The sequence below is a fragment of the Alosa pseudoharengus genome, unplaced genomic scaffold (assembly GCF_046254945.1).
Source record: "Alosa pseudoharengus isolate Yale_2024_CS ecotype anadromous, Long Island Sound unplaced genomic scaffold, YU_APseudo_1.1 YU_APseudo_1.1_scf_3, whole genome shotgun sequence".
NCBI classification, from domain to species: domain Eukaryota; kingdom Metazoa; phylum Chordata; class Actinopteri; order Clupeiformes; family Clupeidae; genus Alosa; species Alosa pseudoharengus.
In genome coordinates, this window is record NW_027468718.1 from 27201583 (window position 1) to 27220758 (window position 19176).

The 19176-nt window shown below is 47.6% G+C and overlaps 1 protein-coding gene across 1 annotated transcript; it reads right to left on the minus strand.

The window, feature by feature from the left end:
- Positions 1-2307: 2307 nt before the first annotated feature.
- bard1 (BRCA1 associated RING domain 1) lies at positions 2308-18957 on the minus strand. The gene is made up of 11 exons (XM_076263758.1): positions 18818-18957; positions 18466-18522; positions 17925-18073; positions 16353-17362; positions 15807-15887; positions 14930-15102; positions 11837-11963; positions 10243-10375; positions 8106-8198; positions 4889-4986; positions 2308-3169 (listed from the first exon to the last, which is right to left on the minus strand). The coding sequence occupies exons 1-11, from the start codon at positions 18889-18891 to the stop codon at positions 2816-2818; spliced, it is 2349 nt and encodes a 782-aa protein (XP_076119873.1). The 5' UTR covers positions 18892-18957; the 3' UTR covers positions 2308-2815.
- Positions 18958-19176: the final 219 nt, after the last annotated feature.

Here is a 19176-nt window from a genome sequence, read left to right on the forward strand (position 1 = left end):
GACTAAACTACAAACCCTGCTGTACCAGAGAGAGATATTTTCACTCCAGTTAACATGTTAGCTACATTAGGGACCCATGTGCTAAGTCATTGCATAAGAGGCTATTCTGCACAGTGGACTCTCAGTGAAACACAAAAATGCCCCCTGTAGCAGGGTTATATCATTGACTCTCAGGCTTGTTCAAATGCTATTTTAATGATAAAACAGCAGTGCTAAGTTTTATTTCAAGACTGGACACATCTTTTACATATGTATAGTTTGGTTACAGTTCATGTTTCAAAAGGCCCAAGGAACAGCTATTAAAACATTCCCATTTATTACACATCTTTTCTATATCTTTCTCCATTGACAATCATTCAGGGAGCAGCAGGATGTCTAGACTCTTTGACAAGTCACACATTGTCACCCAGCAAAATATTTGGTTCATTCACAGTTCCATGCAGCGCTTTTGCTCCTGGGTAAATTTGAAGATGATCTGTTGAAGCAGTCTGTCTCTGGTGTCTCTTCATTCCATTTTTAGCGGCGGTCTATAGTCATTTGTGCATAGGAACACGAACATGTGCATTCCCCTCCCCTCTATCTAAAAGTGAACATTTGCTTCTTTGCTGTCCATTTTGTAGATGTGAAAATTTCTTTTCTTGAGACACCGACTTAACTGTAGCTGAAAGCTATAAGATTGTTCTCTTTTTTTCCCTACATGAAACTGTTACATGAAGTGTGCCTGAAAACCAACTATAAATTGTATCCAAGGATGAGAAGGAAAAATACTGTTAACAGATTTTATTATTCATAACAACTAAATGTTATTATTAAGAGGTTGAACTGTTATCATTTAATAATATATCATATAAAATATACACATAAGATGAAAGGCTATATACTATTTTTCATTTGAAAAAGACAGATTAAAAGGTTTGGTTATACATATTGAAAATATACGTAGAAAAACATATTTGTGTTGAAACTAACCAAACCCTTTGCTTTTATTGGTTCCTAATTAAAATAACCCTTTGGTGCCCTTCACATGTACAAAACTGTAAATATCTTAAAACATTCAATATGTATTCTGCATTGAGAGGTGGAGACAAAAAAGAAATGGGTATTATTTATGAAGACAAAAACTATTTTGTTAAATAGACTGGATAAAGTGTTATTCAACAAAAAAACTAACAAAAAACCAACTGTTTGTGTGTGTGTGTGTGCATTTATTTATTTCGCTGACTCTCACACTTCTTAAACACAGAAGAGTTACACCAGCCCTCCCCTGCCCACTTTGACACCAACACGGGCTCTGACTGAGAGCACACTGATCAGATACTGCAAACACGCACAATTTCTCACCGCTGACACCGGCACTATTTCACATCAAGACATTCATTTATGTAGGAAAGCATCATGTCCCAGCACAGCTTGGGCCGTGGCAGAGAGAGTGCAAGTGGGACATCGCTCTCAGTGAATCCCGTCAGCGACAACCAGGAACTCTGCAAGGGGTCAGGATGGTGGACCTCAGCACCCACCCACCCATCCTTCCCCCACTCCACCTCCACCTGCGTCTGCACCTGCCCTGCTGCGCCATTAGTTTAACCTGACCCAGTCTCCTCATCCATCCTTGTCCCCGTGAGTCTGAGGAGCCACCAGTGCAATAGAAGTGACGACCCGAGGCAATCCTGGAGGAGTTAGAGCCGATTGGTTTTCCCCCCAGAGCCAGGTGGAGAGAGCCTGGCCTCCTCCACTCCCCGTCCCATCCACAGTGGTCCTTCGCTACCTTTCCAATTCATCACCCGTCTCAAATCCTGTCCTCACCACTAATTGCCTCCCTCCACCTCCTTCCAAAAAGAGGGCAAAGCAATTTAATGCAGCTCACGGCAATCAATAGCAATTAGGAGCATCCCTGACTAATCCGAATGAAAGCAGCATCCTGGGAGACGGCCAGAGAGCACCTCAGGAGCGCGGCCAGACATCGGCCCACTTTTTGCCTCCCTTCTTCTCATGCAAAACTTGTTTTTTCCCCCAAACAAAACAAATGGAAAAGTTGTTTGTTTCTTTTGAAGAAAGTGGTTAAGTGCCAACCCGGTGACTGGAGGATTAATTGCTGCAACTTCTCGCTCACGGATCCTTAAGTTGGGTTATAATCGATCTTCCAAACAAAGCCATTTTTTTGAAGGTTGTTAAGATGCAGCAGCCAATCTTAGATTTGAATCTATCCTCGTCATAAACTCGACATGTTCTTGGATTGCAAGTAAACAAAGCCTAACTTTTGATGGACAAGGAAGATAAACTTTCTCCAAAGGAATAGCAAGACTATGATAAAGACAGAACAAAGAACTCTTTATTGTGACATTGGATTTTCCCACAAGGACTCTCTGTGGCTTACAAAAGACTTTAGTGTTACAAATGACATGCACAAAGAGATGTATTTTATAATCTTCTTTTATATTTTTTTAAACGGTTTCTATACTGTCCCAGAAAACGTAGAAAAGAGAACACAGCACAATAGGGTTTGAGAGGCTTCCTGCTCAGTGTTTTACAAAGAGAATACTCTTGGCAGGAAAGAGAAGGACTTCGATTTTCCACTTATTCAGCAGCCTGAAAGTGCCAGAATGATTCCTAATCACTCTTATTATATTGAACCGATCCTTAGGCTTTAGAATCTTTATGAACTTCACTCTCTCTACAGAATCATGATTCAAAACACCATGCATAGCTCGTGGGTTACAGCTGTCTCTGAATAACAGTAGGAGACAGACATACACACACAAAGTTCACTTGGTCCCCTGGTCCCTGATAGTGGACAGGGGCCTTCTTGCTCACAGCATCAGGGTGCCGGCGCTGTTTCTAGCTCTGGAACGGGCAGGAGCTGGAAGGCAGAGATGCAGTCCAGCAGCCAGCTAGCGGGGGCTGACCACACCTTGCCTAGGCGTACCCGGGAGGGCCGGTAGGCGCCCTGGGGCTCGTAGAGGATGTACTGCGTGCAGAGGGCCTGGTCGGAGCCCGGCTGGGCGTGGTAGGCGGCGGCACTCAGGGTCTGTGTGACGTCGCTGTCCGGCTTGGGCTGCCTGCTCAGGACCTGACCCCCTCCCTCACGGATGAGCTTCAGCAGGTCAGCCTTCTCCGGTCGCTGGAAGGAGCCCAGCAGGAAAAAGAAGCAGCCGTCAAAGAGCCGGGGAAGCTGCAGGGGGGACGAGAAAGCGCATGAGTACATCCCCAAACAGGGCCTCTACAGCCTCTACATGATGCCTGGCTGGCTTCTGTTTGAGAGGTTATCAAGAGCACTCTGCAGACATATCTGACCATTTTACTTTGCAAATGAAACAGAGGAGACCGGCTTCTCAACATGTGGTTGCACTGGCCAAAATAAGTCAAGGTCGTTATTGTTGCTGATATCAGCAACATAGAATTTAGTATTATTAAAGTATTGAGATTTTTTAAAACTGGTTTATTTTTTGTTTATTCATGATTTGTGTCGATTTGGAAAACAGCATCTGTTAACTTACTTAACTTACATGGCTACAGTATATGGTTTCAATTCTGCAGGAAGTGGCCATTAAGCCTAAGGGTGATGGTGAACTCTGACCTCTGCAACAGCACTCTGTGCCAGCGAGAGCACAGGGCCTGAGGAGAGGGTCAGCAAGTTTCAGTGTCACTGGTGCTCACTCAATCGGCTATCTACTCAAGGGCAAAGAGCTCCTCAAATCCTAGCTGGCCTACAGCTCTGTGGGAGAGGAGTCATTCCAGCTGCTGCCACTGGTGAGCTGGGCTCACACTTCTCTTATTCTGCCTCTGAACACAATCATCTGGATGATCAAAATACTGCAGTCAATAACGCTTCAAGTGTTGAGTAGTGAGGGAAAAAAACAGTAAGCTCACATTTTTAGACTTCATTGTATGTGTATGGATAGGTGATGGATGGGTGAAACCGGAGATATTGGTGAAGATAAAAGCGAAGCAATAGGCAAGGTAATTTAATGAGAAACTGTTTCTTTAAAACTGAATGTTAACTGTTCTGCTGCAGGTTGTAAATATCGTCTGTCCAGAAATTGTTATTGTTATTGACATGTTTTTTGAAAAGTAAATGTCAATTTCAAATACAAAAGCAGAGCATTTGATGTGTCCTAAAGCAAGAGTTGCCAATATTCATTCACTTGATAAAAGGCTAATGTTGTGTAAATAAATACACGACAAGCTATATTATCAGAGGTTTTTATGACCGTTTTTTAAAATATTATTACCATATTGCACCGGCCACCCTATAAAGAAGACCACCTGGCAGGTGGCCCGTAGGTAATTTGAGTTTGAGACCCCTGACCTACAGTATATCATCAAACTAGCGCAGTCAATAATGTTTCAGGAGTTGAGTAGTGAAAGACAGACATTAAGCCAACAGTTTTAGACTTCATTGCATGTGTAAAAATAGTCAAGATTGATGGGGGAAATCTGAGCTATTGGTTAACAACAACAACAGCTATGCCTCCACAGAGCAGATGTTAAATGAGATGATCAGCTTGTTAGGGACCACATTTTTGTGAGGGCCAAGGCTGCTCGGTGAGCGCCTCAGTGCTCTCCGTTGTGTCCTAGGGCTGCTCTAGTCTCTGGAGCTAAGCAATAACAGGGCCATTGCGTCCGTTTGGCCAGCCTGCCCTCCGGGAAGTGGGTGAGTCATGCGTATGAGTCTCTCAGGCAGCGCTCTGCCAATGAAAATGGGAGTAATAAAAAAAGGAGCCTGGGGCCATGCGCAAATCAGGCCTCGGTGGACGGCGCCTCTGCTCCGCCAACGGTCACTCTCTCAGGGGACGGCAGGACCGGCAGAGGAGCGGGTCAGATCTGTCTGTCTGTCAATCACTCCCTCCCTCCCTCCCTCCATCCATCCTTCGCTCCCACCATCACTCACCAGGTTGTCTCGGTTGAAGCGGCTGCGCTGGGGTCCTTCCCCCGCCTCATGCTCCACCTCGGCGGCCCGGGCACCTGCCTGGCGGCAAGCCCTCACCCCTGTAAGGACAGAGCAGTGAGACTGGGGGACAACGAGAGCAGGAATGATAAGAGAGGGAAATGTGAGGATGCAGCAGGAGATCTCCAAGGACATGGGCGCGCCTTGTGATCAAACAACAGACGAACAAGCAATGAAAAAAAACAAAAAATGGAAAAAAGAATCATGTGAAAGCAGGCTGATGCAATACAGAGATATATGCTGTGAGCTCTTCCACAGCTAGACCAGATTTGTTTAAAATGTACAAAAAAAGGCCTTCTCATATGGAGGAGCACCTCCATCCACACACACACACACAAAATATATTCTCCTTAGAGGGAGGTGGCTTAACGGACGAAAAAAAAAAAAGATATAAATAAAGTCCCAACGCAGCCTGTGCTGGCCAGAAGACGAGGAGAATCCATTAAACTGCACTACAAGGCCAGCACACAAAAGACACAGCAGTACACCCTGAAAGTGGCCATTACATGCTGTTTTCCTTCAGCTGCACTCATTTTCCACAGACAATTTTTGTGTGCAGTTTACCTCTGGCTGTTCATCGCTCTCTGAAATAGCACAACCGCCGCCCACCCACCCCCACCCCACCGTGCCCTCATCCTATCCACACCACACCCTTTAGCCCTTGCAGTGCGGGGAGAAGTGCGAGGCAGGCTATATACTTCACTGATGTGCTGTCTGCAAAGGCTGCAGATTGGCCCATGAAGCCATTATCTATTGTTGCCTGGAAAGTGTTCATCTCACGTTAGAGTAAGACCTTACCAGGGAAGAGGAGGGGGGTGAATGAAACTCCTCTTCCTTTGAGCTGGCTGGGGGGGTGGGTGGACAAGGCTTTTAATTCTGCCTTGGCGTCTGCAGAGTTCTAGAGAGGACTTGCGGAAATCACTGAGTGCAAATGGGCCTCGAGATGAAAATCATATTGGAAAGGTAACCAACCATTTCAGTCCACACCCCTCCTACCCGACATCTCAGAGACCAACGTTTCAGAAGGAGGAAAAGAAAGAAGGGGGAAAAAAAAAGTTGAAATGTTGCTGCAGCTGTGTGATGCTGGTCCATTAGTGAGATTACGCGTCCGGTCTGCTCGCTGTCACAACAGGGGTGACTCCATCTCCACATCTCAGGCCTCCGCTGGGAGATCACAGCTCTATCTGGCGCTCAACCACTCTTCACACAGAGATGGGACACACACAATCCCACATGCCATCACACACACACACACACACACACACACACACACACACACACACACACACACACACACACACACACACACACACACACACACACACACACACACGGACGGCGGGTACAAAAACGTGGTCCTGTCTGCACGCCTCGGCAGAAGTCATCAGGCCCATAATTACATTTCCTCTTCCTCCTTAATTACAGCTTTCATTTCCAAAGACCCCAGCGGGCGGTGCAGGCAGACAGAGATACCGGGGTTAATCCGGCCCCCACTCCGGACGATAGGGCCGGCTCGTTAGCCCCGACTGCCAGGGACCATTAGCATATCAGCTAATTAGATTCCAAAAGATGACGGCGCAGGGCTAGGACTCAGGGACTGGGTGGGTGGGAGGTGGGGCTGGCCTGGTGGCATCTCCCAATCACACGTCTCCGGCATCCCGTCCTGGAGAGCTGGGTCAGGGAGCCGTGACGACAGGAGAGAGAGGGCTGTCTGAGGCCCGAGTGGAGCCTCTAGTGCTCAGCCAGCGTGGAGAGCAGAGGACTGCTGCATGGAATTACACCGCCAAAGCCAAACGACATGCACAGAGACACACACACACACACACACAAACACACGCGCACAACACACACAGGCGCGCACAACACACACACACGCACGCACAACACACAGGCACGCACGCACGCATGCACAACACACCCACACACACACTCTAAGTGGGACAAGTGGATACTTCATTGTCATGTGCATGTGGTAGTGGTGTAGATGATTGACTTGGGATAGCATGCACACAGTAGAGCTGAACTAGCCAGAGAGTGTGTGTGTGTGTGTGTGTGTCTTGTTGCCATCTTGCATTTTTCTTACATTAATAAAAAAAAAAAAGTGGAATTTGCCTAAGACCAGCACCGGCTTACTGGCAGACCCTGTGTTGAATGTTGAATACATGAGTGCAAATAAGAAAACCCACAAACACACAGAAAGAAAAAAACAAAAATGGTAGACACCTTCAGAGAAGTGCTTCATGAATTCCACTAAAATGTGTATGCCCGCGCACGCACACAAAACAATATCTGTGGCTGCCGGAAGAAATCCTCTCGATTATTTGAGAGGGGAGGAACAGAGGGTCAAACAGAAGACAGAAAACATTCTCCTCGAGAGCGAGGGAAAAAAAGCAGGTGGCCATGGAGGAATGCTGAGATGAGAGGTGGGGGGGATGATAGGAAAGGAGGAGGCATGCACTTCTCTCATCAGGACACACACTGCTTCAGTGCACCTTAAGGACATGCCCCAGCTCTCTTAACAGCACACTGAGGAGAGAAGGGCATGGAGAGAGGGAGAGAGGGGGGGGGGGTAGAGAGAGATAGAGAGAGAGAGATGAACAGAGAGGGGAAGAGAAAAGAGGAATGGAGATAAGGTAGAGAGGGCAAAGTGATAAGAGTGAGAGAGGGTGGGTTATGGGGCAAGGCAGAGACCCAGTAAGGGAAAGAAAGATGGAGGAGAAAGAAAGAAAGAAAGAAAGAAAGAAAGAAAGAAAGGAGAGAGAGAGAGAGAGAGAGAGAGCGTTCCATCAGACAGAATGCAAAAGCATGTCAGAACTAGACTCCCTGCTCCGCTGAGACCCTCTGACCAGCTTGTTTCACGGAACGGAAACACACTTCACAACAGAGCGCCATTCATGTTTCCAACACATCCGATTCATTTAGCAGATGTTCCCATTCAGCGCAGCGCACGCGGCGGGCACATTCAACATGGAGGCCGTCCAGGTGGCCTGAGCAAACAAACCGTTCTGATGGGCCAGCGCTGGCAATACAGGTGCCAGCTTCCACCCTGCAATCAAGCGGGATTCAGGGGGTGCCATCAGCGGCAACCTATAATCTCCAGCTCCGTACAAGCTAATGGGGGGGGGGGGGGGGGGCATGCGGGTGGTGCAGGTGGACTTACAGCTGAAGTGGAGGATCCAGCAGCCATTGAGGATGCCCTGCAGGGTGGACAGCGTGGTGGGCACTCCGCCCTCTGCCACAACCACATGGGTCACTGGTGGGAAGAGATATAACAAAACAACCACACTGGCATCAAGAGGAGAATAGCATGTGTCATTGGCCCAGCCAACTCAAACCTTTAACTTCAGAAGGCAAACATTAAATCCACACAGAAGCAATGACTAGAAAAGATAGACATCATGGTGTCATATAAGGCAAAATTGGTTGGCCATTTCGGCAAAGTTGCAGCCAGAATCTGTAATTTTTGTGTAGTAAACAAATTTTTGTGTAGTAAACATTTTTGTGTAGTGTAGTAAACTCTAATTTTTGTGTAGTAAAAAATTTGCTAAGCCCATCAAAAATAGATTTTTTTCTTGAGGTGGCTTTGCTTTTGACCGAGTTGCTGTAGTTTTTCACAGTAATTGTAAGGAACTGACTACCTTATGTATATTTCTGATGATGCAATATACTGTAATTTAAAGTAACACTATGTGACTATTTGCCGCTTTCGGCGGTATGATTTCATAAGCAACTACTTTTGGCATCATTCATTTTGTTTGATGGTATATGGTTATGTGAAGAGCAAGCACACATCATTCTGTATTCCAGGGGCTATGCACTATGTAGCTATGCACTATGTAGCTATGTAAGTACTTGGTGGAACATTCTGTATTTTCACACAAGCCTTCACAACAAAATACTGCCAAAAGTTGGTATGTTAGCAGGGTTTAATCAGTGCTAACCGTTCAGTTGTTGGAGTTTGCATGCTTTATACTGTATGTAGGCAGGGTGGTGTTCACACACAAAAAAAAAAAGGCAAATGTGAACACAGCCCTCTAGTTTTACACAAAAATGCCATAATGCTGATTTAAAGTCCTAGTAAAATTCAAATAGGTTTCTTGAGCATAAATGAATCTGACAGTCGGCTCTGTTCAGTTAATCATACACACAGCACTCAACTTTCAGATTTAAGAATGCAATGCGCACACATCTATTTAGGCAACCCCCTGAGAGAAAACGGCTAGAAATTATTTATGAAGTCTCACAGTTGACCGGCATTCTAAAAGCCTTTTCTTTATTATTAAACCAAACACAAACTGCCACACACTTTATTTAGAAATACTTGCCTGTACATAATAATGACATCTTTGTGGGGGTTGCAAAACAAGCCATGTTATTTTTAAATCTGGGGCTTGAAAAACAAAAAGGCTGCTCTCGTCTCCTCGGAGCGAAGCAAGGGAGGAAAGCAAACACAACTCAAGAGTATCGCCTGCAGTGACGCGACGTGACAGCTCTTAATTAAAAATTAAATAAATGCTCATGGACTCCATGCGCGCGAAAGCGCTTTGCCTGACAATTGCGAAATGATCTTCATTATCTCTTGAAGCAAAATTCTTTACACTAGGCACAGAGATGGCTTACACGCATATACTGTGCCTACATCATTTTAAAATGCGAGTGAATCTCAAAAAGCTGTTTGTCGAAAGCCCACCAGCCCTGAGCTAAGAATAAGATCCATTTTGTGTCATATTGAGTATTGCATTTTATCCCTCGCAACAATGGTGTGGCAGTGTTGTGTGAGAAATTGCTTCAATTAACTTTCATTTTGCATCCCTATCCAACTGTGATAGCCATGATTGAGAGGCTCTCTGCTGGACTATTCCGCGGTTGTCTATTTCACACTCCCTCCACTCAGGCTAGCTCCAGGAGGTGGAGCATTACCATTTGCATTTTATCCCCAAAACTAAACGTCAAAATGAAGGAAGCTCAGACAGCCTGGTCTTATCTTGGAAAATCATCTAGGCATCTACTGGAGATTACAATTGTGCTTCAGAAATTATGGTCTTTACAGCTTTTAGAACGTTCTGATGTTCTGAAGCAGAACAATGGTGGCATTTTTCCTTATTGAAGGTGAACTTGGAACATTTTACTGACCAGTATGACCACATAGAACCAGATGTGACCTGATGAAGCAGCAAAGTTGACCCCACACACCTCCCTCCAGCCGAACCGAAGCCCGGCTCCTCCTTGCTGTTGACACAGTGGACAGTGTGCTCAGTGCTGGCTCTGGGGCCCAGCCTTATGAGCTCATTAATCACCTGCGCTGGAGAAGGCGTCGGCCAGCCTCGCTCCCAGAAGTCGCGCTGCTTGGGCCAGCTGTCGGCGCTGTGGCTGGGTCAGCTTGCTCCCGAGGAGGGTGACGCGGCCGTCCTTCTGCCCACAGCCACCCGTCTGCAGCGGCACAGAGCAGAGAGCAGAGAGCAGAGGCAAGTTAAAGGCAGCCCCACTTCAATTACTCTCCGCATATTTAATTGTAGGCCACAGGCAATGAGCCAGCTGCCATCTTAGTCCACAAATCAAACAGCAGCACCTAGACCAGTCTGAGAGGCCGAGCTGGAGTGTCCATATAAACATAGTTGCATCTCAATAAAACTGCCTATTAGTACAGTAATAAAATGCAACTAATACAATCAGCTAAAGTAAATGCAATCAATCTATAGCATAGACTGTATATATAGAACAGTCTATGATCTATAGAATGGTATACACTGATCCTCTTTCACTTATTTATGTTGTGCTTTCTTAAAGATGTAGTCTTAGTGATGAAAATTGTTTGTGCAGACCTAAACAAAAAGTGTGCTTACAAAACAAGTATTTAGTAGCAACTGTACCTTTGTCAGAGAGGTCACATTTTGTTGTTTGTGTCAAACAGGAGAGTCAATTCATTGTGTTTAGAAAAAATATTCAGTTTTACGACAATGCCATGACCCAATGTTTCCAAAAAAAGACCATGGGCCTATTGCACAAAAGCAGAATTAAGACATCCGGGATAAGTTACTGAGCTGCGCTCAATGAATCCAAAACAAGAGCGTACAGGCTTAATTGGTTGCACAACGAGCAAGCCAGGATGAGCAGACACGGATTCATCAAGCCAGGTGATACCTATCCTGGATAGGTGCGCGCTCACAGCTCCCTCAAATAGACCCCGCCGCCGATCACAGATTCACTGATTCACCATGGCAACTAGAGCGGCTTCATGGCTCCTTCTACGGTGTAAAGTAGGTAGCGATAGCCTTTTCACAACAGCAACAAACGGCAACACCTCTGTTTAGAAGAATATTGCAACTAGGGTCACGACCACCACGCACAAAATGGTTATGGCGCTCCCGTGACGTCACATTGTCGCATGACAGGTCGGGAATGGCCATATGTAAAAGTTAAGTAATGATCACAAATATTTAAATAATGACAGTGGGTCTAGTTATATGTGATAACAATGTCTAGTGGGCAGTGGAATAACTATTGGTTTACGTTTGTGGTGACTGCTGACTGAGATAAGGGATGAGATTAAATAGATCCTGGAACTTAGCCTGGTCTGGAGCAGGCTAGCTCCACAGAATAAATCGCCATGGTGACTTATACCATAACATATCCTGCTGCCCTCTATCCCGCTTTTGTGCAACCGGATCACGGATAAATTGAGCCAGGATAACCAAGATATCCCGGCTTAATCCCTTATCCTAGTTTTGTGCAATAGGCCCCATGACCAGGAAAACATTCAATGAATGTGTGTTGAGCAAAACCAAAACAAAAACATCAGATTTCAATAACCCTTCAAAAGTATGATTTTCTCCCATCATTTTTGTGAAATGGAGTGAGTGATATGGATATGTGGGTGGTGGTTCTCCTTACCTTGCTGAGGCTGGCTGGAGGACTGAGGGGGGAGTTTAAGGGATGGCCTCTCTCAGACGCCCCCAACAGGATCTCGCGCATTTCGGGCGTCTCGGCACAGTCCAGCGCTTGCAGGCCAAACATGTTCCTGAAACAGAGCCCGTCCCCGCTCCCTTTAGCACGTGCACGCGGTGGGGAGCCATGCGTTTTATCAGGCTGCCACACAGCTGCATAATCACAGGCTCCAGAGCCTCGCTCACATCTCCGAGACCCAAGGTTGACACTTGCTGTCTCGTACATTATTTCCGAACATATAACTAGCGCAGTTTGAAAACTATAAGAGCCTGCGGTGCAATGCTTTTAGAGAGCAAACACTGGCCTCAACAACGGCAAGAACCTTGAGGTTCTGAGGTGTTTTCTATCATTTAGAGTAATTCTTTCGACCACATAACATAACAAATAGCTTTGGGGTGAACATGCTTGTTAAAGTTATGTTTACACCATCCATTATGGTGCAATATCTTTGCATGGGCCATTTGAAGTCAGAGTGCCTTGGCGAGGAGCAGAGAAGTCATAAATTATTGATCTCCAGCCTACTCCAGAGCGCTAGTTCAATGCTCCGTTTGTTCCATCACATGAAAGCAGGGCACCCGACACAGGCTGGAGTCTCCATCCAACCTTCTGTGGCGCTGTTAGGTGGACCGGTGGACACTAGAGGAGGACATCAACTTCACCTCTCCTTCACTTCTTTTTTACTCTCAGGCACAGACACAGACCTCACTAGGGGTCATCTTTTGGTCAGTTTGTTTTGACTTTTTTGGTGAGTTTGTTCTGTATGTAAGGAGAAACTCTGGGTTTAAAAGCTAACACGCATGATGAAGATAGATGCATCTCACTGCCTTCATCCAAACACAGCAGGAACAAACCATCTGATCTGATCACCTTTCTAAATCAACCTGAATGTGTTGTCTTGTACCGTTATTCACAATTAGTTGGCATGGTGCCGGGTGACCTGAGGGTTTGTGACTAGCCCTGGGCCCTCACAGGAGAACCATATACTGAGGCAGCAATGACACAAGATGCATGACATGGGCAACGCAAAACAACTTGTCCCCACAGGACAGCAGGCAACGAGAGGAGACGGCAAAAAATGGTTTTGTGTCGAGATTAAGCCACAGCGAGGAGATAACACCTGGGGAACAATTAATAGGTCCACTGGTCCATAAAATATTTCATTTGGATTCATGAGCCCAACATCTCCCCCACCACACACACACACACACACACACACACACACAGGCATACACATACACACAAACATCCCCAGTAGATATGAATGTCTTTGGTGAAGACTGAAGCATAGACAGCAATCTCAACGAGCCAAGAACTATCGGTGAAATGCTTCTAGCACAGCCAAGCTCCTTATGTTTCTGTTCAGGTATTTGCTCATGTGTCTATGTGGTTGTGCGTACGTGTGTGTGTGTGTGTGTGTGCGTGTGTGTAATCACAGCAACCATGTTTCCCATGCTGATAAGGGAAATTAATGTGTTGATGCGTGCTGACTGGAATACTAACGAACCGCACATTCTGGTGTTTTCACAACAGCGTCAGTGAGCCACAGTGAACTTGGCAGATGGATCGATCCTTCACCATGACATGTAACACTTAACTAGAAGCCAGAATGAAGGCAGAATGGAGCCAAACACATCAGCATTCAGCAGGGAGCAAGAAAATTAGCGCTTTGTCAAGGTTTTGCGCTCCCACCCGTTTATTTATGCGGCGGAACAAAAAGCGTGCGAAGCCAGCGAGAGTATCAGTTACGTGTGATGGAGCAGCTTAGAGCAACACACATCTCAGTGACTGGCAGGAGGACAGCACTCCTCTCTCCCGGTCTCTCAAAGACACACACACACACACACATGCACACACACACACACACACACACACACACACACACACACACACGCACACGCACACGCACACGCACATGCACACACGCGCACACACACACACACACACGCACACAGCCTCAATCGGAGCAGGTCACTGATGCATGCCGGCGGGTGTCACAACGCTGATCGCATCGAAAATGCGGAATTCAAAGCCCCTCTCCACCTCACGTCCCTCAGCTGTCAGTCAGGCTGCAGCAGGGCAATGCCCGCCTGTCTGGCCGCGGAGCCTCCAGCCTCAGTGAGCGCCGGCGCTGATATTAAACACCCCTACAGAAACCGAAGGAGAAGAAACAAGTTTTTCGCCAATCAATTCATTCCAGATATATTACTGATAGAGCGGTGGCCGCTATCGCCGGGCTGCCAGGCGCCGCAGTAGCTCTCCATTCGGCCGTATCTGACGGAGAGAGGGGAGCGTAATTGATTGCGGATGACGGAGGAGGATTGCATTTGTCTGTTACTGCTGTTGTGTGCAGGTTCCTCCTCGCCTTGCCCACAACACCCCCCTCACTCACACTCACACACACACACACACTGCGTTTCACAAAGAGAAAAGACGGGAGGTGTGGGGAAATTGCTGATGCCCTCGTCATCGAGGTGGGAATAGAGAGAGGTGGAGGAGGAGGAGGAGGAGGAGGAGGGGCAAGGAGAAGGACTGCAGTGAAGAGACAGAGGAGGCGAGACAGTCAAAGCGTGAGGCTTGGAGATGAGATGAAAAGGGGAGCGCTGCCTTGCCACATCTGCAGAATCACTCCATCCATCTGCCATCTGTCCACACGGTGCGCTCGCAGTGCACGCACACACACACACACGCACACACGCACACACGCACACACGCACACACGCACACACGCGCACACGCACACACGCACACACGCGCACACACGCACACACGCACACACGCACACACACACACACACACACACACACACACACACACGCTTTGTAAGCCTAGACACGGTTGTTGCAGGATGTCTTTTTGTATTAATGTAGATGGATTCAGACTCCATGTTGAGATCTGAGAGGTCTAGGATTTCTGACCTGAGAATTTATGGGGTTTGCAAGCACGTGTATGCTAGTGGATGAGTGTGTGTGTGTGTGTGTGTGTGTGTGTGTGTATTCATTTCCTCAGGTGTGCAATGTGACAAGACACCGTAGTACTTACAGTACGCTCTGGGAGGCGCCGTGCTCCAGCAGCAGCCTGACGATGGCGGCGTGGCCGTTCCTGACGGCGTCGTGGAGCGGCGAGTCGTTCTGGTAGCCGGGGGTGTTGAGCAGCGAGCCGCCCAGGATCAGAGCCTCCACCACTGCCGCGTGGCCGTGGTTGCTGGCCTCATGCTGACAGACACAAAGCAAAAGAGCACGCTGTAGCCTCCACAACATGGAAGACCGTGACTTGACATGGTAATTACGGCTACGCTCGTTAAGACAGCAATCATCCTGCCACGCTCGGAAACAAAAACAATCCTACGCCAGCCTATGTGCTTGGCATGAGAATGCATGAGCTCTTTTTCTAATCACTGTTTTTCTTGATGGGGGGGGCGGGGGGCAGACTTTGGCCACGGGGATGTAGAGTGGGGACTGAACGGGGCGTGAGGTAAAGAGGTTGAACAGTCCGATTTGAAACGCTTACACCTTTTAGTCTGGGCTTGGCATGTGTGAAAAGCGCTCCATCTCGCCGTCTGCCCTTGAGCAGCGTGTAGCCCAGACTCTCACCGGCAGCCATGATGCATATTCACATGCTATTACATCAATCAATTTTAATACTGTGGCATTTAAATGGCCCTGAAGTCAGGGACTAAATACTTTGGCTTTCGCATCAATTATTGTACTGTGAATATTTCATCTTTCCCAGTGTGCATCTCGGAAAAGCGGAGTGATGAAATCTAACTGCATTTTTCATGAGTCCTGTGCAGACGCCAGCCAAGTGAAAGACTGCATGAGTGCTGAGGCTGGCGAAGCGCTGTGGGGCATTTAAATTAAGGATTCCTTTTGTGTTGCTCGGTTTGTATGTTTGGAGAGGAAAGAATGGCACGACGCACCAGTGGTGTCCAGCCAGCATTATCCTTCAAGTTGGGGTCAGCACCCTGCTCCAACAGCCTCTTCACAGCTTCTACATCTCCCTAGAGAGAGAGGCAGCATGAGGGAGGAAGGGAGGGGGAGAGAGAGAGAGAGAGAGAGAGAGAGAGAGAGAGGGAGGCGGAGAGAGACAGAGAGAGAGAGACAGCGCATGTAGGTCAGAGCAGAAATTAAACCCTGTGACAACATTCACACCCACACATACCACACACACACACACAGAAGCAAAAAGAGCACGCCAGCCCTCCAAGCAGTGTGCGCGTATGCCCTGACTGACCAGGGGCTATTGATTGCTCCAGACAGAGGACTAAAAGGGCTTTGTAAGGATTACTCAGAAAACCCGTTTACAACACAAGCATGTCAATGACACAGATGTGAAGGCACACTGAACCTTCAATATGGAGGGTCATGCATGATCTCCCCAGCACACACCAACACAAATGTGATGCAAACTGACAAGCCGTACATTAACCATAGCAAGCAGCAGCGCACAGCGGGCTAAAGGCTACCTTGATGGCTGCCAGGTGAAGCGGCGTCTCCCCTTTGTGGTTCCTCTTGGCGAAGGCAGGGCTGCCTTGGCTCGGGCGCCCCTGAGACCTCCTCCCGCCGGCGGGTGAAGGTCCCGGGCTTAAGCCGGGCTCGCGCCTGGATCCTCCAGGGCTGCCACGAGGTGAGGAGAGGGCCTGCGGCGAAGGTGAAGGCGGAGGGGTGGAGAGGCTATCCACCGCAGCCGGCCACCTCCCACCGCCAGGTGAGGCCCTCGGCCGCTTGGGCGATCTCTGCGGCTCCACACCTCCCCCTGCCGGCCGAGCCCTCTTGGGCATCCTGCAGGGAGGGAGCTTGGACGGGCTGGCCGGTTGTTTAATGGATTCTGGAGGCGCAGTGGACGGTCCACTGAGCAGACCTGTGTCTGACATTGCAGACCGGGATGCTGTGACAAGATTCTCTGATGGAGGAGCATTTTCTTTCGGATGATCCTCGTGGAGGGGAGAGTCGGGGTTTTGGAAAGACACTCTCTTCCTGGGCCTCTTGCCCTCTCTCTCACTGCCGTCCCCTCCCCCCTCGCTCTCCTCCGGTCTCTCCTCGGGAGCACCGGCCTCTGCGTGGGTGCCGATGCCCCACTGCTGGTTAATCACCTGGAGCTGCAGCTTCCTTTTCTGCTTCCTGGTGATGGCCATCTGAGCACGCACCACAGCTTGGCGGACTCGGACGTTTTTCGTAGGTTTTCTTTTCCTCTTGCTGCCACCGCTGCTCACCGTCCTTGAGGGCGAGGAGGAACCCGAGTCCTGGGAGGACGCGGGGAAGTTGTACACGGATGCGTCCTGGGGTTGAAACAAGGCCTTCTGGGGCCTGGGGCGATGCTGGGCCAAGTCCGCGGGGAAGAGGGTGGCCTCCCTGTGGCTCTCCACCCGACAGCGTATGCGGTGGCTTCTGGGGCTGGTCCAGATGCGGTACCTCTTCTTGCGTTTGACAATGGGGCTCACCTCCGCTGCCTCACAGGGTTCAATTGGAGGCGTAGCTGTCAACAGAGACACATCCCATATAATATGGAGGTAAGGGATCGTAGCATTGACATTTCAGCTGATGGCAGGTTCCCTTTTCAGGGTCGGGCATTAAGACATCAGTTCAAGCTCGCACGACTGCGTGCCAATTTATGCTGTCTGAGGCAATGAACTAAACATTTAACGTGCACAGGGGGAACTTTTATTCAGCAAGACAGTAGACAGGGACCTTAGCTACTCCTGCTTGTGTGACACCTTACTGAGCCCAGTCTCCTCTCCTCTCTGCCATGTAATTCAATGACCTCATGGGCACATACCTGTCAGTCACGGGAGAGCATTGCTGCCTACCACATCACCCTGCTGCTTTTGCAAAACTCACAAGCTCAGTGGCACCATGGTTAATTGCATTCTATAATTACAGTAATTAGTTGCCTTTTTTTGAAAGAGCATTCATTCAAGCATTCACTCAACAAGTTAACATCACTCAGTGGCAATGCATAATATGGAACTGGATACAAGGCCAAAGGTGTGAAATAATGAGTGAGGTTAATGTGTATGATGTGACTGATGGGCCATTACCTGAGACTTCAGGAGGAGCAAGAAGTGCCTCCAGATTGCGAAAGAGATCGGTGATGTTACTAAGTTGCCTGTTGATCTGGATGTCTTTTACCCAGGCAGGGCAGAAACATACGCTGCATTCACCACCCGCGCAGGCCCCTGCACAAGATCTGATTCATATACACAGAATTAAAGAATACCGTTCAGGAGTAAGTTGTTTTGTTCTGACAAAATAAAAAGCAGACATTTGTTACGATGTCATTGACAGTGCCATGTCAATATTTCAAATGGCAGGGTTCGTGACGTTCGCGATCAAGTTACACTAGGCCGCTATTGACACGGTCACGGACATACAGTCAGACAGACAGACAGACAGGTAGGCCTACGTTATTTACGACGAGGGAAATGTAGGCATCTTGTATCTTAGGACGCACACATACTCATAACACAGTAATGACGGAAAGTTACAACTGCGGTGATCTATTCATCAGATGTCAGATCCAGATCAACAATGCATTACGCTCGGTGTATGTTTTGTCAACATTGATAAAAGTCAACTTACTTGCAAAACATATGCTCACATGTTCCAAGACACAAAGGCTCACTCATCAGTTTGGAGCTACGAGGGAGAATTGACATAGATCTATTAACTTCACTTCCGAAATAGTCCAATGTGGCTGCAACTGTAACATCACTATACCGTCTGTGATTACTCTTTGTGAAGTTAGTTCTACTATAGATAACACTCTGTGGCCCAGATAACTGGATAGATTATGTTAGTATCAAAGATGTTATAGTATCAAGCCTAGAAGTTGCACAAACAGCTGGTTCGCTAACTAACGTTAACGTTGGCAACAAGGCTAAAAGCTAACCCATTTTAAACTTATCCCTATGGAAGCTTGATGACATATTACCATTTCGAGCACAGTAGAAGTTTTCGGAAATCTACGACTGCTTCCTTCGTTTTCTGCCAAGCATTCTGAGACATATTGGTAAAGTGATCTTTGAATGAATATCCTCTTCGTTTAATGTTAGCTATAGCCGTGTGACAACCTCCTCCGTCCGTCCTACTGTTTTGGCTTTTCAAATGCCGCCAAAGCAGAGGCAAGAACAGTGACGAAACCCAACTTGTTGTCCAATCATGTGGCTCATTTTTATAAACTCCACCTTTAAGGAAGTGACCAGTCACTTCTGTGATTCAATTCAATTCAAATTTATTAGTCACATACAATTATACAGAGTATATGTAGTGAAATGCTTTGTCCATTGTCTA